This window comes from Pocillopora damicornis, chromosome 7 (assembly GCF_964200805.1).
Source record: "Pocillopora damicornis chromosome 7, jaPocDami1.2, whole genome shotgun sequence".
Lineage (NCBI taxonomy): Eukaryota > Metazoa > Cnidaria > Anthozoa > Scleractinia > Pocilloporidae > Pocillopora > Pocillopora damicornis.
Window position 1 is genome coordinate 6,883,248 of NC_142676.1, and position 16,319 is coordinate 6,899,566.

At 38.1% G+C, this 16,319-nt stretch overlaps 2 protein-coding genes across 4 annotated transcripts; one reads left to right on the forward strand and one right to left on the reverse strand.

Annotated features, from left to right (window-relative positions):
- Positions 1-1,297: 1,297 nt before the first annotated feature.
- LOC113686022 (monocarboxylate transporter 10-like) lies at positions 1,298-4,985 on the reverse strand. Its single transcript, XM_089212287.1, has 4 exons — positions 4,981-4,985; positions 3,083-3,332; positions 2,517-2,883; positions 1,298-1,608 (listed from the first exon to the last, which is right to left on the reverse strand). The coding sequence occupies exons 1-4, from the start codon at positions 4,983-4,985 to the stop codon at positions 1,439-1,441; spliced, it is 792 nt and encodes a 263-aa protein (XP_089068413.1). The 3' UTR covers positions 1,298-1,438.
- Positions 4,986-8,501: 3,516 nt separating this feature from the next.
- On the forward strand, positions 8,502-15,363 carry LOC113686026 (monocarboxylate transporter 13). 3 transcript variants are annotated; one of them, XM_089212821.1, is made up of 5 exons: positions 8,502-8,757; positions 9,919-10,108; positions 10,692-11,326; positions 12,717-13,086; positions 13,512-15,363. In XM_089212821.1, the coding sequence occupies exons 2-5, from the start codon at positions 9,931-9,933 to the stop codon at positions 13,811-13,813; spliced, it is 1,485 nt and encodes a 494-aa protein (XP_089068947.1). In that variant the 5' UTR covers positions 8,502-8,757; positions 9,919-9,930; the 3' UTR covers positions 13,814-15,363. The 3 variants fall into 3 exon arrangements, with proteins under 3 accessions (XP_089068947.1, XP_027059419.2, XP_027059420.2); XM_027203618.2 differs by lacking the exon at positions 8,502-8,757 and adding an exon at positions 8,876-9,079; XM_027203619.2 differs by lacking the exon at positions 8,502-8,757 and adding an exon at positions 9,548-9,664.
- Positions 15,364-16,319: the final 956 nt, after the last annotated feature.

The following is a 16,319-nucleotide window of genomic DNA, read 5'->3' on the forward strand; positions in this document are numbered from 1 at the left end:
ATCTATTTTGGCCCCAGTCCTCATTGGCCGGTTGTCTCGCGGAGCGCCATGGTTGCGTTACATGGGTTCCCTTCCGCTCGCCATCTGTCTAACTATAGTTGCTCTGTGGTCACTTCAGCATTGAGTCCCACAGTAATTTTGAAGCAAACCAAATGAAAGCAACATGAAACAGTGGCGACTTGTCTCCTGTCTTTTCTACCTGTTTTTTCCCAAAGGTAAGGCTAACTGTATCAGTACCAATGAATGCAATAGGAAACAATCCACTGACTGACCGGGTAATTGTTTATCTTTATTGTGGCATAATTTGTAAAAAATTTCCACCAAAAAGCTATCAATCGAAGCATGTAGTAATTATATCTCTTTGAGATAGGCTTTATTTTTAGAGATGTAAAACTGATTTGACGCAGCCTTTTAAAAATTCCTGATGTCTGTGCGGTCAGTGGGCTTTTTATGGACTTCTTACGTTTTAGTAAAAATAGTTACTTTCAGTAAAAGTGAAAATTTGCGAGGTCTGAAGCTATGTTACCAGAATTTTTCTCGTGCAGTGCACCAGATCAGCAGAATCCTGCTATTGACATGCGTCCTGCTATCGGTTTTGTAAATTAAGTTTCGAGTTTATCGTTTAAGATGCACCCAGTCCGCTCAATGTTCATTAACTGTGAAAAGTTCAACATTCTTCGGTTGCAACAGAGCCAGAAGAAGTTGATTTTGTATTAATTTTGAAAATTACAATAAAACTGCGAAGACTGTTTCACCAGTTCCTGAGGATGCATAATATGAAACGATTCATGTATGGATTAGTAACCTAGGGCACATTTTTGCCCGAAGAGGGTTACTTGGGTCAATTTCACGACACTTGGCTCCTTAAAACATTCCGTTACCGATAGCCTAATACTTGGACGTAACCTCCTCCACCCTCCTCCATCTCTCCCCCCCCCCTTCTTCCAAGGGGCGAAAATAGTCTAACGAATCTTTGTTATGAACACATTTATTGAGCTTGGAATTTTTTCTCTAGTTACGCTTCATTACGTGGACTATTACCTTAATTTTTCACTGGTGCTCGACTTAAAGTTTTATGCTCTGAGGGAACAAGGGCGGAAGGGGGGGGGAGGGGGGAGAGGAGAGGAAAAAGGCCGCAAGGCGAGAGAGAAAAGAAAAATGGTAAATAAGGCAAGAGCAGAATTTGAATTTCTATTGCATTGATTCTACAGCCAGCCTACTGGATTTTTTTTATTACCCGTTTACTCACTGCAGCATTATCCTCTAACACTTGCATGTCTTGACAGACTTGACGTGATTTATGTTGTCTTTTTTATTATTCAATTTAGCTGTTCCTGCAAAACAACTCTCACAATATTTCTCCATTAATTTGATCTATGGAACAAGAGAATAATGATTAGAATTAAAAAAAAAATCAGACATTCCACATGATGAAACGTCACGCCACTCCTTGAAGGTTCTCGCCATCTTCGTGTTCCAGTATGGACACAGCTTTTCCACGCCGCTTGTCACACAACAACATAAAGGGAATGAACGATCCTGCCAGCGTAATACCTCCAGCAACTTGGAAAGGAAGGACATATGAGCCCAATTTGTCCGCTAAAAGACCTGATAAAACAAAGAAATGAAATGAATGTGAAACAACGATTCTAGAAAATCCTAATCTCCGTAGCAATTTTTGACAGATGGAACTACATTTTGACTTATGGTTGCGAAATTTGTCCATGTGATAAAAGGGTAGTCTTTAGAGCCTGGATAATAGAAACACTGACAGAAAATGACGTATCACAGGTAAGGGCCTGGAGATGAGAACGTACGTTAGCCAAGTTCTTCAAAAAGAATAGGGTTGAGAAGTTACTTCACCAACTCTCATCAAGTAACTGCACTCCTGGACACATTGACACTTGTTGCCTTGCTTGCCCCTCTCAGTGATGGTCTCTGGGATACTACGTACAAAGTGGTAACTACAAGAGTGGAAGGGGGGAGGGGCACGTGAACATTACCACTGATATTTCAAATATACAGACCCGATTTCATGGTCAAAACTTACTCCTCTTTTAAAACCAAACGAAAAATTTTCATTCATCAACAATTTATATCGATTAGCTTGAGTGAGACTATACCCAAGCAACTCTTGATTTTTCTTTCTTTTTTCATCTGAGGTAAGTATGCGTGGGCTATGATCACTGGTTAAGAGCTGAGAAGGGGTTGGGGACCAGTCATTATTATGGTTTTCAGGGGAAACGGAGGGGGGGGGAGAGGGTCAATTATTCAGTTATCGCCAACACAGCATAAAGGAGGGAGGGGACTATAAATTACCTATAGATGAAGGGAAATCACCAGAATGTTTCACAGCCTTAGGGGGAATCAGGTAAATTTGATCGTGATACAACCAAAATCCTCCAGCCTCCTTAAGCGATGAGTAATGGCCTGTCTCTCATGGTATATGACACATGTCTACTGCACTTTATAAATACTTTAAAGATATCACTTGAGTACAAGTTTTCTTCCCATACCCGCTAATGGAGGACCACTGGCCAAGAAAGCTGATGTCAGCATCATTTCCCAGCCAAGCACTGCGGGCGTCTTTAACGGACTGGCCGTGAGAAGAATAAAACTCAAACTCGTGAAGAAGAATCCGTCGCTGAGACCATATACTATAACGTAGATAACCAAAGGTGTGTAGGTTGTGGTAAGAGTAACAAGGATTGTGCTCAAACCAGCCACAAATTCTGCAGCCTGGAAGACGTAGAATGGATTCACGTTCTCTTTGTTGCACATAATACCAGCCAGGAGCCGACCAATGGCGGAGCACAGTCCGTAGTAGATAAAAAGTTTTGAACCTTTCTCGGCCGAGATTCCTAGATCTTCACCGTAGCGAATCTAGAGAGAAGGACAAAGATAAGAAGCGGAAAGAAAAAGTCGAGGCGACATGAAATGTAGCCTCGATTACGCACACATGTCACCTCGATCGCGCGCAGAATAATCTGTGCATAAGCAAATTTCAACTGGTCATGTACGAGCTTCTTTGTCAAAGGATGGTAAGAGCGTTTCGATTGCTTTTGTTAAGGGTCGGACTTACCAAATGAATCTGCGGCACAAAATGGCCGAACTCTACCACACATGCGCCTACTATGATAGCAATGACTGGAAGTTCTTTCCACACGGAGAAATCAATCAGCTGTTTCTTTGTGGCACCCTCCTCAATCGCTTTATCGCCCCCGTGACGTTCCTCTTTCTGCGGAGGAGGAGGAGGAGAGTGCGAATGTCCAGTAACACGCGAGAGGAGGAGAGCAAGAAAAGCGCAAAAAACATTACGTCTGTTCTGCGGGCTATCAGTGGAGAAATTAATAAATGTAACCTTTCATTTTCTATTCATTTTATGTATGACAACAGATCTTGTGCTATATCTTGAACTCGCTGGGTGTTCTATACGCAAGAGGTGGAATGCTCCATCATTCGCTTACAAAGACTACCAATTTGGCAATGGAAACCTCGCGAGTAATGATGATCCCATAAAATGATATAAATTAGTTCTTTTACTAAAAAATTAATCGGCTGAAAAAGAACACAGGTTTTAATCCTGTGTCGAACTACGAAGCAGGCACTCGGCGAGAAGGCAAATAAAAAACTCGCGAGTCCTCTCGCTTGTGCATATCGCACCAAAATTACTTGCGCGTATCCGGCTAGAATTACTCGCGCGTGCAGACCCCTGGAAACGTGGTTGGGTAGATTATGTATATGTACACAGCATTCTCTGTGAAACCCTTGCTCTGTATTATGGCGATGAGAGAAATAACATACTACGAAGGAAGTACATTTCCGCTGCCAAAAAGAAAAAATCCTCTTCCGGTCAGAGGCAAGGGTGTGAACTCCATTAAACTCCTGAAAAAAGTACTGATGTATAGATCATTTAATAGATCTGATTGAACAAAAGCTGCAGAATCTTATATTAGGTAGAAAAAAAAGCTTAGCCCCCTTAGTTTGGCCTAGATAGGGCAATCTGTGTGTTTAATTGAAGGGGTGACATTACATCTATCTCTTTGATATGCTAAAAGAATGTTCAATTGTGAATTTGCGACTAGCTAAGGGAAATGCAGTTTTTAGGTAAAACAACGTACAACGGAGGCAATGCTGAGTAAAAAAGGGTTGCTTTTAATGTTGTAAAAGAAATGCGTCTCCGGTCAGTGCTTTACGTCGGCTGCAGCTCAAGCTGTTTTGGAGTTCTGTATGCTACGACGGTTGATTGACAAATGTTCTAGTAATTTTTAAACCTCTCTTTTTATAGCGCGCCTTCGTAAGGTAAATAGTGTAACCAATCAGCGAGTAGTTTTTTCCGACTAGAGGAAGGCTGGGGAGATAAAGAAATTCCCTAGGGGGTGGGCGGGTAGAACGACAGCCAGCAGAAATTTTTTTTGGGATCACTTTCTGAAGGAGCTTAGAAACCAGCCTACTGAATTTGTGCCCAAGCCTTTTCTTGCTTGCGTGACCTTTTTTGTCACACTAGAGAGTACAAGGAACTTCGGCGAGTAGTAAACACAAGCTCAAATTTTTAAAGCAGTAAAGAGGAAAACTTTTTGCGACTGAAAGGTAAGTAAGGAAGTTTTTTAGTGTTTTACAACCTAAATTTAGTGTTATCTGTAATTTTACAACGTACAGTAAATTGTCAAATCAATAACTCGAAAAGCTTACAGCTAAAATTTAACACTTTATTAATAACCTTATACTTTCTTGATCTGTTATCTCAATTAGCGATAACACCAGAAATAATTTGCTTTTGTGGTATATACTATATGTTTACCTAACTTGTTGAAGTACGTTGTCATGAAATAATGCACTTAGCAACAATTAATCTGATTACACAAAACTGAGTCAATGTTTAAATTGTTCCCTGGACTGCCTGGACTGCCTGGACTGCCTGGACTGCCTGGACATCTGAGGCAACTGATAATGCATTTTGGGAGTGGTAGGGATGCTTACTTCATAGTGGCTATGGCTGTACCTGTCCTTTAATTTGCCTTGTTGTTTGTAATAGATTTTCCTTGCATTGTCTGTTATTTTTTTTCAGGAAATTTTAGTCTGCAAGAAGAAAATTCTTTTACAGAAGAATCCTTTTCCTGTAACGTTTACAACTGTTGCTTATGTTTGCCATATTTCTGATATTTTTATCATAACAGAATTTTTCACAAAAATTATTTGACATTGAATTCTTATACAAATACTGCAAGGTCAAGCCTACCCACCAACCCATCAAGGTGGTGTTGAAAACTGCAGTAAGGTCTATTGAATATAGTTAAAGTACTGAATTTCACTCCATGACTTACTACTACAGAATATGGGGCTTTTTATGATTAGGTACCAAACAAAAAAAAAATGCTTTCTTGGCTTATTTGCATCAAGCCACCTAATATAATTCACAAAGATTATTTGACATTGGATTCTCATACAAATACTGCAAGGTCATGCCTACCCACCAACCCATTAAGGTGGTGTTGAAAACTGCAGTAAGGTCTATTGAATATAGTTAGAGTACTGAATTTCACTTTATGACTTATAATTACAGAATATGGGGCTTTTTTATGATTAGGTACAAAACAAAACAAAAAAAAAAAGCTTTCTTGGCTCATTTGGATCAAGCCACCTAATATAATGCAATCAATGTCTTGTTTTCTGTATCGTGAGTCATTGCTCAGTTGGAATTGATATTTAAATCTTAATTATAATCATTTAAATCCAACTGAATGTATTTCTTTCATTACTTTTCCACTGACTGCCAAACCAGCAAGCCTTGAGGCATTAAACTGTGAGGACTTTAAAAAAGGCCCTATATTGTTTACATGTAGCTGCTTTGGGGGAGGGGAGTGGTAAAGTTTCAAATTTGGTTAAGAGTATGTAACACAATAATAATAATGATAATAATGTTAATAATAATAATAATAATTCATTTTTTCCATCCTTTGTTGCAAACGCATCTGACCCAGAGCCATTATTGGAACATACCAGAATAGCCTTTTTGTTAATGAAAGGCCTCAGTGGTGCACAGATATGATATGAAAATAATTTTCTCTTGTGTGAGGCATCAGTCAATTTAGGAATTATCAAGTGTAAAATTTCAAGTCAATATGGTCCAGAAACTACTCATTTTTGTAGAGGGTGGAGCAGGGAGGGGTGGAGGGGTCGAAATTATTAGGTTTGCGTACCGTTTTCACTCTTTGCACCCTGAACACTCAGTCATGCACACTTCAGATGGATGCTCAACACAACAGCGTCAAAAAATAATCAAGCAAATAACTAAGACGTGCAAAGCTTCCACGGTGAATATAAATTTACCGCCATAAACAGTGAAAAGGCCTTACAGATTTTACACGTAGCTTCTTTGAAGGTACAACTTCCTATGACGTTCTAACAAGATTATCAAGTTGTCAAATACGTATTTTCATATCATTGATACCAATTGCTTTATTAAGTCGAAATAAGCTTAATGTCAAGAATAAATAAGCGGATTACTACACTTACGACGAATTTTGTGGTCCGTCAAAAAAAGTACTTGGTTCAATTACGTAGTTCACCGAAAGGTTAATTTTGTTTGCCTGCTAGGATTTCTTTTAACATTGAATACATTTTCAAGACCTGTACTCGACGAGGTGCACTTCTTGCGATTGTTCTGCAATCTAGCGAGTCCTTCGGAAAAATGTCACCGAGAGCAGAGCTAAGACACTATTCAGAAGCAAGTATTTTCTAGGTTTGAAATTTCCTTCGGTTCCATTTGACCGTGAGTAGAGTTAAGAATTCACGAAGAAAGCGTATTTTAGCCAAAGGCAGAAGATTCGTATTCGAACGGAGCGCAGCGAGATAAGGTAATATTTTTTCACGCGAAAATTAAAAAAAAAAAAATAGGGTTAATAGATAACTTCTCATTGGTTTTTTTCTCGCGCAAGTAACAAAAATGTTCCCTTCCCTCCCCATCCAATCGCACTTCAACCAGTCGGGGGAGGTGAGTATAGAATTGTTAACAAATCATCAGAAGGCTTGGTTACCTGATTGAGCCTGGTGTCTAAGCTCCTTCAGAAAGTGGGGAGTTACTACATCACGGGCGACGAGCGGGGAAAGAAGAAAAGAGCGAAATACGAGTGGTCAGCGGGGAAACAAATTAAATACTTCATGTAGAGACATATCGTTGTAGTTGCAGAAAACAATAGTGTTGTAAAGCCGAAATGTTATCAGTATACTTCGCTAAGTAAAATTTTAAGCAATTTTTCAAAAGTGTTGATGGCACATATGTCTTTTACTGCCGTAATAAACAATGGAGGCATCAGAAAAGGCATCGGTGGCATCCAGAAAGGCACCAAGATGAATTATATTTACGTTTTGAAACTTGCTGCGTGACGTGCGCGACGAAAAAGAGAAAACCAAAACCGTAGTCCCCAAATGAATTCTCCCACCTTACCCCAAAAAATTTTCAAATATTTCGCAACTTCACCTGTTCCTATTGGCAGGTCTGGCCGAGCCTTTGTGGTCATTGGCCCTCGTGTAACCGCTAACTATGGCTTATTAACACAGGTGTTTAGTGTTAAATTGTAAAACTTCCCGAAGAAGTCTACGACAATTAGACGAAACGCGTCGGAGAGTAAAGAGATTTTACAACTGCTGTTCGAAGAGTGCTGCTCACCAGTCTAGTTTTAAGGATTTTTTTAAAAACTTGGTGCGGGGACAGAAACACCAACTTAACATTTCACCTGCCGTTCGGTTCGAAAGTTAAGTTTTCATACCGAGTTCATTTGTTAAATTAAATAGGAAAAAAAAAACACTCCGAACGGAAAACAGAATTATTTTAACGTCTGGATCTTTTGAAAAAGGTCTCCTGAACGAGTGGCCCTGATTATAAATATTTAAGCAAGGTAAACACATTAGCCTTAACTTGACTGTTTCTCGAAGCTCAGAGATTTCCTACATGCCTATTAGAGTCAATATTTACATGGGGGACAGAGACACCAACACAACATTTCACCTGCCGTTCGGTTCGAAAGTTAAGTTTTCATACCGGGTTCATTTGTTAAATTAAATAGGAAAAAAACACTTCGAACGGAAAACAGAATTATTTTAACGTCTGAATCTTTTGAAAAAAGGTCTCCTGAACGAGTGGCCCTGATTATAAATATTTAAGCAAGGTAAACACATTAGCCTTAACTTGACTGTTTCTCGAAGCTCAGAGATTTCCTACATGCCTATTAGAGTCAATATTTACATGGGGGACAGAGACACCAACACAACATTTCACCTGCCGTTCGGTTCGAAAGTTAAGTTTTCATACCGGGTTCATTTGTTAAATTAAATAGGAAAAAAACACTTCGAACGGAAAACAGAATTATTTTAACGTCTGGATCTTTTGAAAAAAAGTCTCCTGAACGAGTGGCCCTGATTGTAAATATTTAAGCAAGGTAAACACATTAGCCTTATGAAGGCTATGAAGTATTTAATTTGTTTCCCCGCTGACCACTCGTATTTCTGTTTTTTTCTTTCCCCGCTCGTCGCCCGTGATGTAGTAACTCCCCAGAAAGTGATCCCAAAAAAAATTTTTGCCGACACCATCCTCAATCACCGACCATTGGCCATTTTAGAAACTGAGAGAGGTACTATCGAAAATGAGTAATAATTTGGAGAGTAGTGAAGTGATTCAACCTTGATTACACTCACTAGTGAGAAAAATCGTAGGACCAATGGGATTGCTTCTCATCAAAGACAGACGCTTTTTATTCGGTGAGTTTGCATTGAGTAAATATCAGCACTTATATCATAAATGGTATAATTATTAGATTTTACTACTGAGCATGTTTTGAAAAAATGTTTTAAACGAATAGTGAAATAATCAACTTTTATTCCATACAACCACCACTGCTAAATCATTATCGGTCAAACTAGTGTAGTGCAGGTAATTATCTGCAAGATTTGAATCATATTGCACAATTACGATCGTACGCAATATTGCATCACACTTGCCTCTCTTATAAAATTTACCGTCACTATCCCGTTAAAGGTATAGTGCTTTAGGGCCTGTTTACATGGAGGTGGGAGACCCCAGGTAGGTGAAGAAACCCGCCTAGCCGTGCGTGGAAAATATCCCGCGATGTTTACATCCAATTTCTCGAGGTTATCACACTTGCTTAAGAGGTCACTATAGCGACGCGAGGTTAAACGCTACTGTTTAACGTTGAACATTCAAGATATTGAATCATCTACTACGATCGATATGTTTACCGTCGCCTTTACTTGAACAAGAAGTAAATCGTCATGCATTCCGCGAGAATAAGATCATATTTTTGCATATTGTTCAACCAGTGCTTTAGTTCTGAACATTTTAAAAACCAAACATACTTTAAATTAACCAATATAAGGTATAGCGGCATTACCGTGAGCATGCAGAGTCTTTGGAGGGAACATGACGAAGCTCACTGTATTTCCTCAAATAAGCTTTTAGGTGCTTAGATAAAATTTCGGCTTAAAGGAAGGGCGCTTGTTGGAAGGAGGGCGCTTAATTTAGGGGGCACTCGTTGACATAGCACAGCAGTGGGACAAAAGTAAAAAGAACAGATAAATGCACATATAAAGGAACTATGGAAGCACATGGAGATAGAAATAGCTGGAACAGGAAATAAACTACTCTCTGGTATGATTCTGCTGTAGTTGAAGCTTGAAAGTTGTATATAAAGTGGCAATAGGAACAGGATTTTATTGTACGCCTATTATTTAAGAAAGTGAAGAAGCCAGAAAGGCTTTGTTTGACATTATGGCCTAGGAGGTGGGTGCTTTCTTGGGGAGGGCACTTAGAAGAGCAAGGGCACTTATTTCGGGAAATTTGGTAAGAGTCAGGCTTATTAGGAGGGGGTTTTATTAAATTAAGGTTTTTTTTTTTTTACACAGGTACATAAGGTAATGTTTAGCATGTATAACTGTTGTGTCAAAGCAAGGCACCAGCAGGATTCAAAATGGTCCTTGGTTGTTTGCATCTGTGCAACTCTCTCACAAGTGATGGTCTTGGGAATTATGCGCAGCTTTGGTGTGCTTTTTCCTGTATTGATGGCAAAGTTTGAAACAAACAGGGAAAAAACAGGCAAGTGGGTCACTTAATTAACCCTTTAACTCCCAAGAATTCTAACTGGCTACCACATTTCCTAGACTCCAAACTTTCTAGTTTCTTTTTTTTGTTATGATAGTTGTTTCTCTTTTTTTTTGGTTTAAATTGATTTTTGCATGTTGCATGTTCTACAGCTTTTAAGCTGTGGAACTACTCAGCCATAAGGTGTGGAACATCCTTAGGAGAGTGGTATCAACTTTATTATATACCACACTATGAAAAGATGAGGCCACTGGAAGGCCAGGAAACTGTTGCAAATAAATTTGTTACTACTTAAACAATCATGGCTTACAAGTAAGCACAAGTAAGCAGCAGCTCATATATTCAATGATATTTCTCGGTGATCTGTTGTTGTCTCAGTGTTTTAATATTCCATTAATTGGAAGTGAAAGTATTCTTAAAGTGATTGTAAAAGTAGGTCAAAATTCTTTGAGGAAACTCCTTTTAAATCAGCTTCATTGATAGCACTAGAGTGTCCTTGAGCAGAGATCTAATAAGATGGAGCAAACCAAATTTATTAAAATACTTCTTCATAATTATTACTCATTATTTCTTACAGCTTGGGTAGGTTCCCTCTGCTTATCACTTGCACTATTTGCTGCTCCATTTGTGGGACGTCTCTCTGACAAGTTAAGTTGTCGCTGTTTGATCATGACTGGAGCATTGCTGTTTGTAACAGGACTTATAGCAACATCATTTGTTAACAACATTGCAATCATGTTCATCACCTATAGTATTCTTACGGGACTAGGAGCATGTTTCTGTCGTACGTCATGTTTTTTAATAGTGGCAAAGTACTTCAACAAGAAGCGATCATTTGCCACAGGGATTTTAACCATGGGGGCCAGTCTTGGAATGTTTGTATGGGGCCCTATAACACAAGTCCTACTTGATTCATTTGGCTGGAGAAACACATATAGAGTGATGGCAGCTTCATGCACCCTTATTTTTGTCTGTGCTATGACTTTTAATCCCAATGTTGAAGAGAATGACTGGGAAGCAGCAGGGAAGCAAAAAATAGGAGAGAGCAATGATAACAATGAGGAGAAAGATTACTGTGGCAATGACTTTGAAGCTAGGAGTGAGGAAATGAAAATTCTTGATTTTTCAGTATGGCAGATTCCCCAGTTTTGCATACTTGTTTCTTCATTTACACTGATGTTCTTGTGTCGCTTCATACCCATGGTTCATCTAGTAAGTGATTAGTAAGTGATACTAAGTGTGAGTTTATGTTAGTAACTCATTGACTCTTAAGACTGACTATAGCATTTAATTTTTCCCAACAGTTATGACCCCTGAATCACACATTAAGATCTCAAGAATAAAGTGAATTATTAAAACAACAAAGAAATAAATAAGCTTGTGATTGTTTAACAAATTCTCCTCGTCAGCACCTAAGGAAATGTATAGAGAACATTATGGAGGATATGTATACTGAGGTTAGGGTGAAAAGGATTAAGGAGACTCAGTCTTTATGGCTCTAAATATGGATCCTACACACTGTTTTCCACGCACTTTTTTTCTATATTAGACCTAAGCATCTGGTCTAAAATTGAACACTATCTACTAGATGTTAAATTGTTTCACTATTCATCACCTTTTTGCATGAAACTCTATTGACATTGTAAGGTGAAATTCATTTTTGGTTACATGTAAGGGTAAAAGGGTTCTTGCAGGGCGTTTGCTTTATTCAGGGTAAGTAAACTGCATATGGGCACAGCCAGGGGATCACACTGTCAAACAGAAGGTACTCGCCAGCCTCCTGAATATGGTAGTTTGTTTGCTCATAAAAGGCTTACAAAGAGGGGGCGCGGAAGGGGGGTGTCCTAATGGGCGTCGCATGTACTACTACGTAGTATTACTCTAAGATAAACTTCACAATCTACAGATTAAAACTGATCATTCAGAAGGGTCTTATACTCCTAGGGCCAGTTTCTTTAACAAAGTTTAGCCATAGTTTAACAAAATGGCATCCTAAACAAATCCTCAATTTTTTCTTAACCTTTTTTTCCAAACATTTATCTTTGAGGACAGTGTCAAGACAGCTGAAAGTTAACAGTGGAAGGACAGTTATTTAGTTAGTTTAATCAACCTTCTTATATAGAAAGCCTGAGGCCCACTGGTTGCAAAAAAAATCTTGGTTTGGGTTAGACCTCTTGTAATATTACTGGCCCCTGGAGTCCTATAGCCAATAATATCGTAGCAAAAGTGACCAATCTGTGTTCACAAGTACCAACACTCAATGGACAAAGGGATTAATCCTTAACCCTTTAACTCCCATGTGTGACCAAGACAGAATTTCTCCTTACAATATTAATACAATATCAAGCAGACAAGTGATGTGAATAAAGAAAAATATCAATTTGGGGATAATTAGTTGATCCAATACCAAATTCTCTGAACTAACATTATAAGAATTGTATGGTTGACAGTAAAGAGATTTAAAAAATTTGACCTGGGAGGTAAAGGGTTAATTGACTTTGATGATGACTTCCACCCAGGTTGATAAAAAAAAAAGTTGATCACAGCTTTCTCAACTGGATGATTAGACTTCACACCAAACTGATGTCTTCTTTGTTTTCAGGCCAAGTACAGTGAAGAACTGAACATTTCACCTCATCAAGCCTCATTCTTTTACATGTTCCTTGGAATCTCATCAGGCACATCTGCATTTCTAATTGGCAGACTGTGTGATGTCAAATGGATTAATATACGTTATGTAAATCAGCTTGGAATTTTGGTTTCTGGAATCTCTACACTGCTCTTACCACTTGCTACAAACTATCTTTCTGTTGCATTTTATGCTGTAGTGTTTGAGTTCTCAGATGGAGCCTTCATCACAACACAAAATGTAATTCTCTTGAATATTGTTGGGCCCAAGAGACGAGCAGCTGCATTTGGGTTTGGGTGCATGTTGTGTTCACTGGCTTTAGCTGCTGGTCCACCTTTAACAGGTAAGAACTCAGAAATTTAATGTTTTTAATCATAACCATTACAATTTCCTCAAATGTGATTGGTGCATTGACTACTTTATTTTTCACTATTCATTCTGTTTCATTCATTCACTATTTGGGGCTTCTGTGAAAGTCCCGATTTTGAAAACTCCTATACTTATGCCGTGCATGGCTTTCACAGTCTTTCCTGAACTGTAAGACAAACAGGGATGGCATAGTAATACAAGCACAGGCCTCCCACTAGTGTGTTGGCACCAGTTCATTTGATGAACCTGATTAGACATGAGCAGGCATTGAGTTTGTTGTTGTATAATGACCTCACTCACTGTTTAAACAAATTAATACCCAAGCAAGCAGTAAACTTGCATTACTGGCCTAATTGTTTCTGCTGTTACAACTGAAATATTTGATATTATTTTTTGTAGGCTTCATAGCTGACCAACTGGCTTCATACAAGTTTGCGTTTTACACAATAGGCTCTCTTATTCTTCTCAGTGCAGCTATTCAGATGCTTCTGATCTGCTTTGAGTCTCCATTCAATAAGACCAAAGGAGATAGTGATGCTGCTGTGACTGTCAAAGTGGTTACAGTCTCTGAGAATATCTGCACAGAAAGTCAACATGGGAAACCTGACAATAAAGAACTCCTTGGAGGCCTTTATGTAAAATCTCTGTTGAAAAAGAACAGCAACATCAGTGCTTCTGTGGAGAGTATCCAGCTCCTTTAAAATTTTACCCCTTGACAACAGTATGTACATTCTCCATATTGCTCTTTGTAAATTTACCATGATACTGAGTAGAAGAACTTCCTTAACGATCAAGAATTTCTTAAGTTGGCTGCTCTTTCTATCATTCTCATGATTGAAGTGTTTGATTCAATGGTGATACAATGAGGAGGAATCAGTGGGGATTATAACCCTTAACTCCCAAGATCTCAATAGTAATTCTCCTTACTGTCTGCCATGTACAGTTCTTGTGATGTTAGTTTTGAGAATTTGGTTTTGGATCAACTAATAATCCTCTAAGTTATATTTTTCTTTATTTTCATCACTTAATCGTCTGCTTGATATTGTACTGATATCACAATTACATCAAAAGGAGAAATGTTGTCTTGGTCACTTATGGGATGGAAAGGGTGAATGGAACACTTTTTTCACAATTATTTTATAGTTATGTTATAAATGCTCTTGGTTTATATTAACTAACTTATAATCATGATAGCTATAAAAAATCATGATGATTCTTATGATTGCAATGATAGTCTAGATAATCATAATTGTAACAATTAATCATGGAAGTGGCAGTGAATCATGGTGGATATTGGTGAATATCCATCGCTTTCACTGATACTGAGGTGAATACTTGCTTTTGTGCTGGATATATCACACGGACAATTTACTGGACAATATACTGAAGAGTGGCCAGAAATTAAGTCTTGATGTGTGATTTTGTCTCATCAGCTACTTAGAAGTGCATGGTATTTACTATTCACTAATAAGTCAGCCCATCTGAGGGCAGTAATGTTCACTTGTGTGGTATATGCAAATAATTATTATGATTGTTAGATTATTTAGTGAATAAATTAAGTTAAATCTGCAATTTTCTTGGGATCTAACAATCTAGAAATTGAGTAAAATCTGAAGTACTTTTAAGAATACAGTATTTATGCCTTTTGGCCTCCTTTTCATTTGTGGCTTGCTCATTCCTTACTGAAAGAACTCCTTCAAAACAATTTATGTTTTTTTACTTTTGGTTCATTCACATTTTGGCTGCTAGTCTTAATTATGGAGTATTATATTTACCTTTAATAATAATCTACATTGCATTCACAACAAAATTCAACTTGATCTCCAGAATTGAAATGAAAAAAATATTTATTTTTGAAGTTTTACCAATGATGAACTATTTATTCTTTTAAGAAAGTTTAAGTTTGTTTGAATATTTGGGTAAAAACTTTAAGGGGTATGGGTATTTCAGTTAAATAGTGATTTTTGGAATTATGGGGATACAATCTGCAGGAATTTATGGGGTACATTATTGTTAATATTAAGTTTAATTAAAGTTAAATTAATGAGATGCAGGATACTCAGAGCCCCCTAATGGACCCTACATAAGGGCTTCATCAATCTCTAAACCTTGGGTATTTGAATGATTAAACTTAAGTCACAAATTAAATGTTAAACAAAAGTCAGTTAGCTTTGCAATGAAATTGACAGTACTGTTTATCCACAATCAAGATAACGTTGATTAAAATTTGGAATTATACCAACTACCAATATATCTGGTTTCTTAATCTTCTGTTTGAAAAGGGTTCACATCGATATTACCTACCCCAGCCAAATAATCAGACAAAAAGTTGCAGGAATTTTTTTGTTGTTGGTGTCATTGAAATACTGGTAACATTTCTTGGGGAAAGGAAAGAAGAAACAGCAATCAGCCTCAAAGGATGTAGGGGTCAGGCAGGGGTTGTTTTTGCTTTCTCAAAATTGCAGGGAACTGTTTGGACTACTTAAAAATTCTCAACATTATTGACTTAGTGAGCTTACAGCAACTATGTTGATAGCTATATAAGGGACTTGTCAGAAATTAGCAGGGGGGGAGGGGGGGTGGGAATTTTAAATTTGGGTTCGGAAATTAGGTGACCCATCCCTGCAATGGGAGTGAAATTTGCTAACCCTCCCCTTGAGCTTGGCCTAAAATATCATGACCCTCCCCCTTGCTATAGTACTTCACAGTTTATATCCATAACGTTCCGTAAACCATTGTATCTTTCTCTTTTTTTTGCCAAATAAAGAACTTCCTTTTTCTTCTGTGGGTGAACCTCTACATGATCACGGGCATATATTTGCATGACCCTCCCCCTTTTAACTGCCCATTTTTCATGACCCCTCCCTTTTCTGAGGCTCAAAAAGTTGTGACCCCCCCCCCCCGTTTCCACCCCCCTCCCCCCCTGCTAATTTCTGACAAGTCCCTAACATCGTTAAAATGTTTTTTTACATGGAGTTAATGATGCCATAAAGTTAAAGATGTGGTATTGACATCCTTAAATTAATAACTTCATTAACACCACACCACAGCCTGTTAGTTGCATATACCATATCTCTGATTATAAGACCAGTGAAAAGAGTCATCATGAAAAATTATGTCACTAGGAAGACCTTTAAGTTGTCTTTGGTGAGATTAATTGTGGCTGTAACTTTTCAGAGGCTAATTGTTTTCCTTTTCCTTGTTTAC

Coding starts and splice junctions, on each gene's coding strand:
- LOC113686022 (XM_089212287.1), bottom strand. Junction 2,884..3,082: donor TTGTGCCGCAGATTCATTTG/GTAAGTCCGACC, acceptor CCTTCTCTCTAG/ATTCGCTACGGTGAAGATCT. Junction 1,609..2,516: donor CAGTGGTCCTCCATTAGCGG/GTATGGGAAGAA, acceptor TTGTTTTATCAG/GTCTTTTAGCGGACAAATTG.
- LOC113686026 (XM_089212821.1), top strand. CDS start 9,931: ATGTTTAGCATGTATAACTGTTGTGTCAAAGCAAGGCACCAGCAGGAT. Junction 11,327..12,716: donor TCATACCCATGGTTCATCTA/GTAAGTGATTAG, acceptor CTTTGTTTTCAG/GCCAAGTACAGTGAAGAACT. Junction 13,087..13,511: donor TGCTGGTCCACCTTTAACAG/GTAAGAACTCAG, acceptor TATTTTTTGTAG/GCTTCATAGCTGACCAACTG.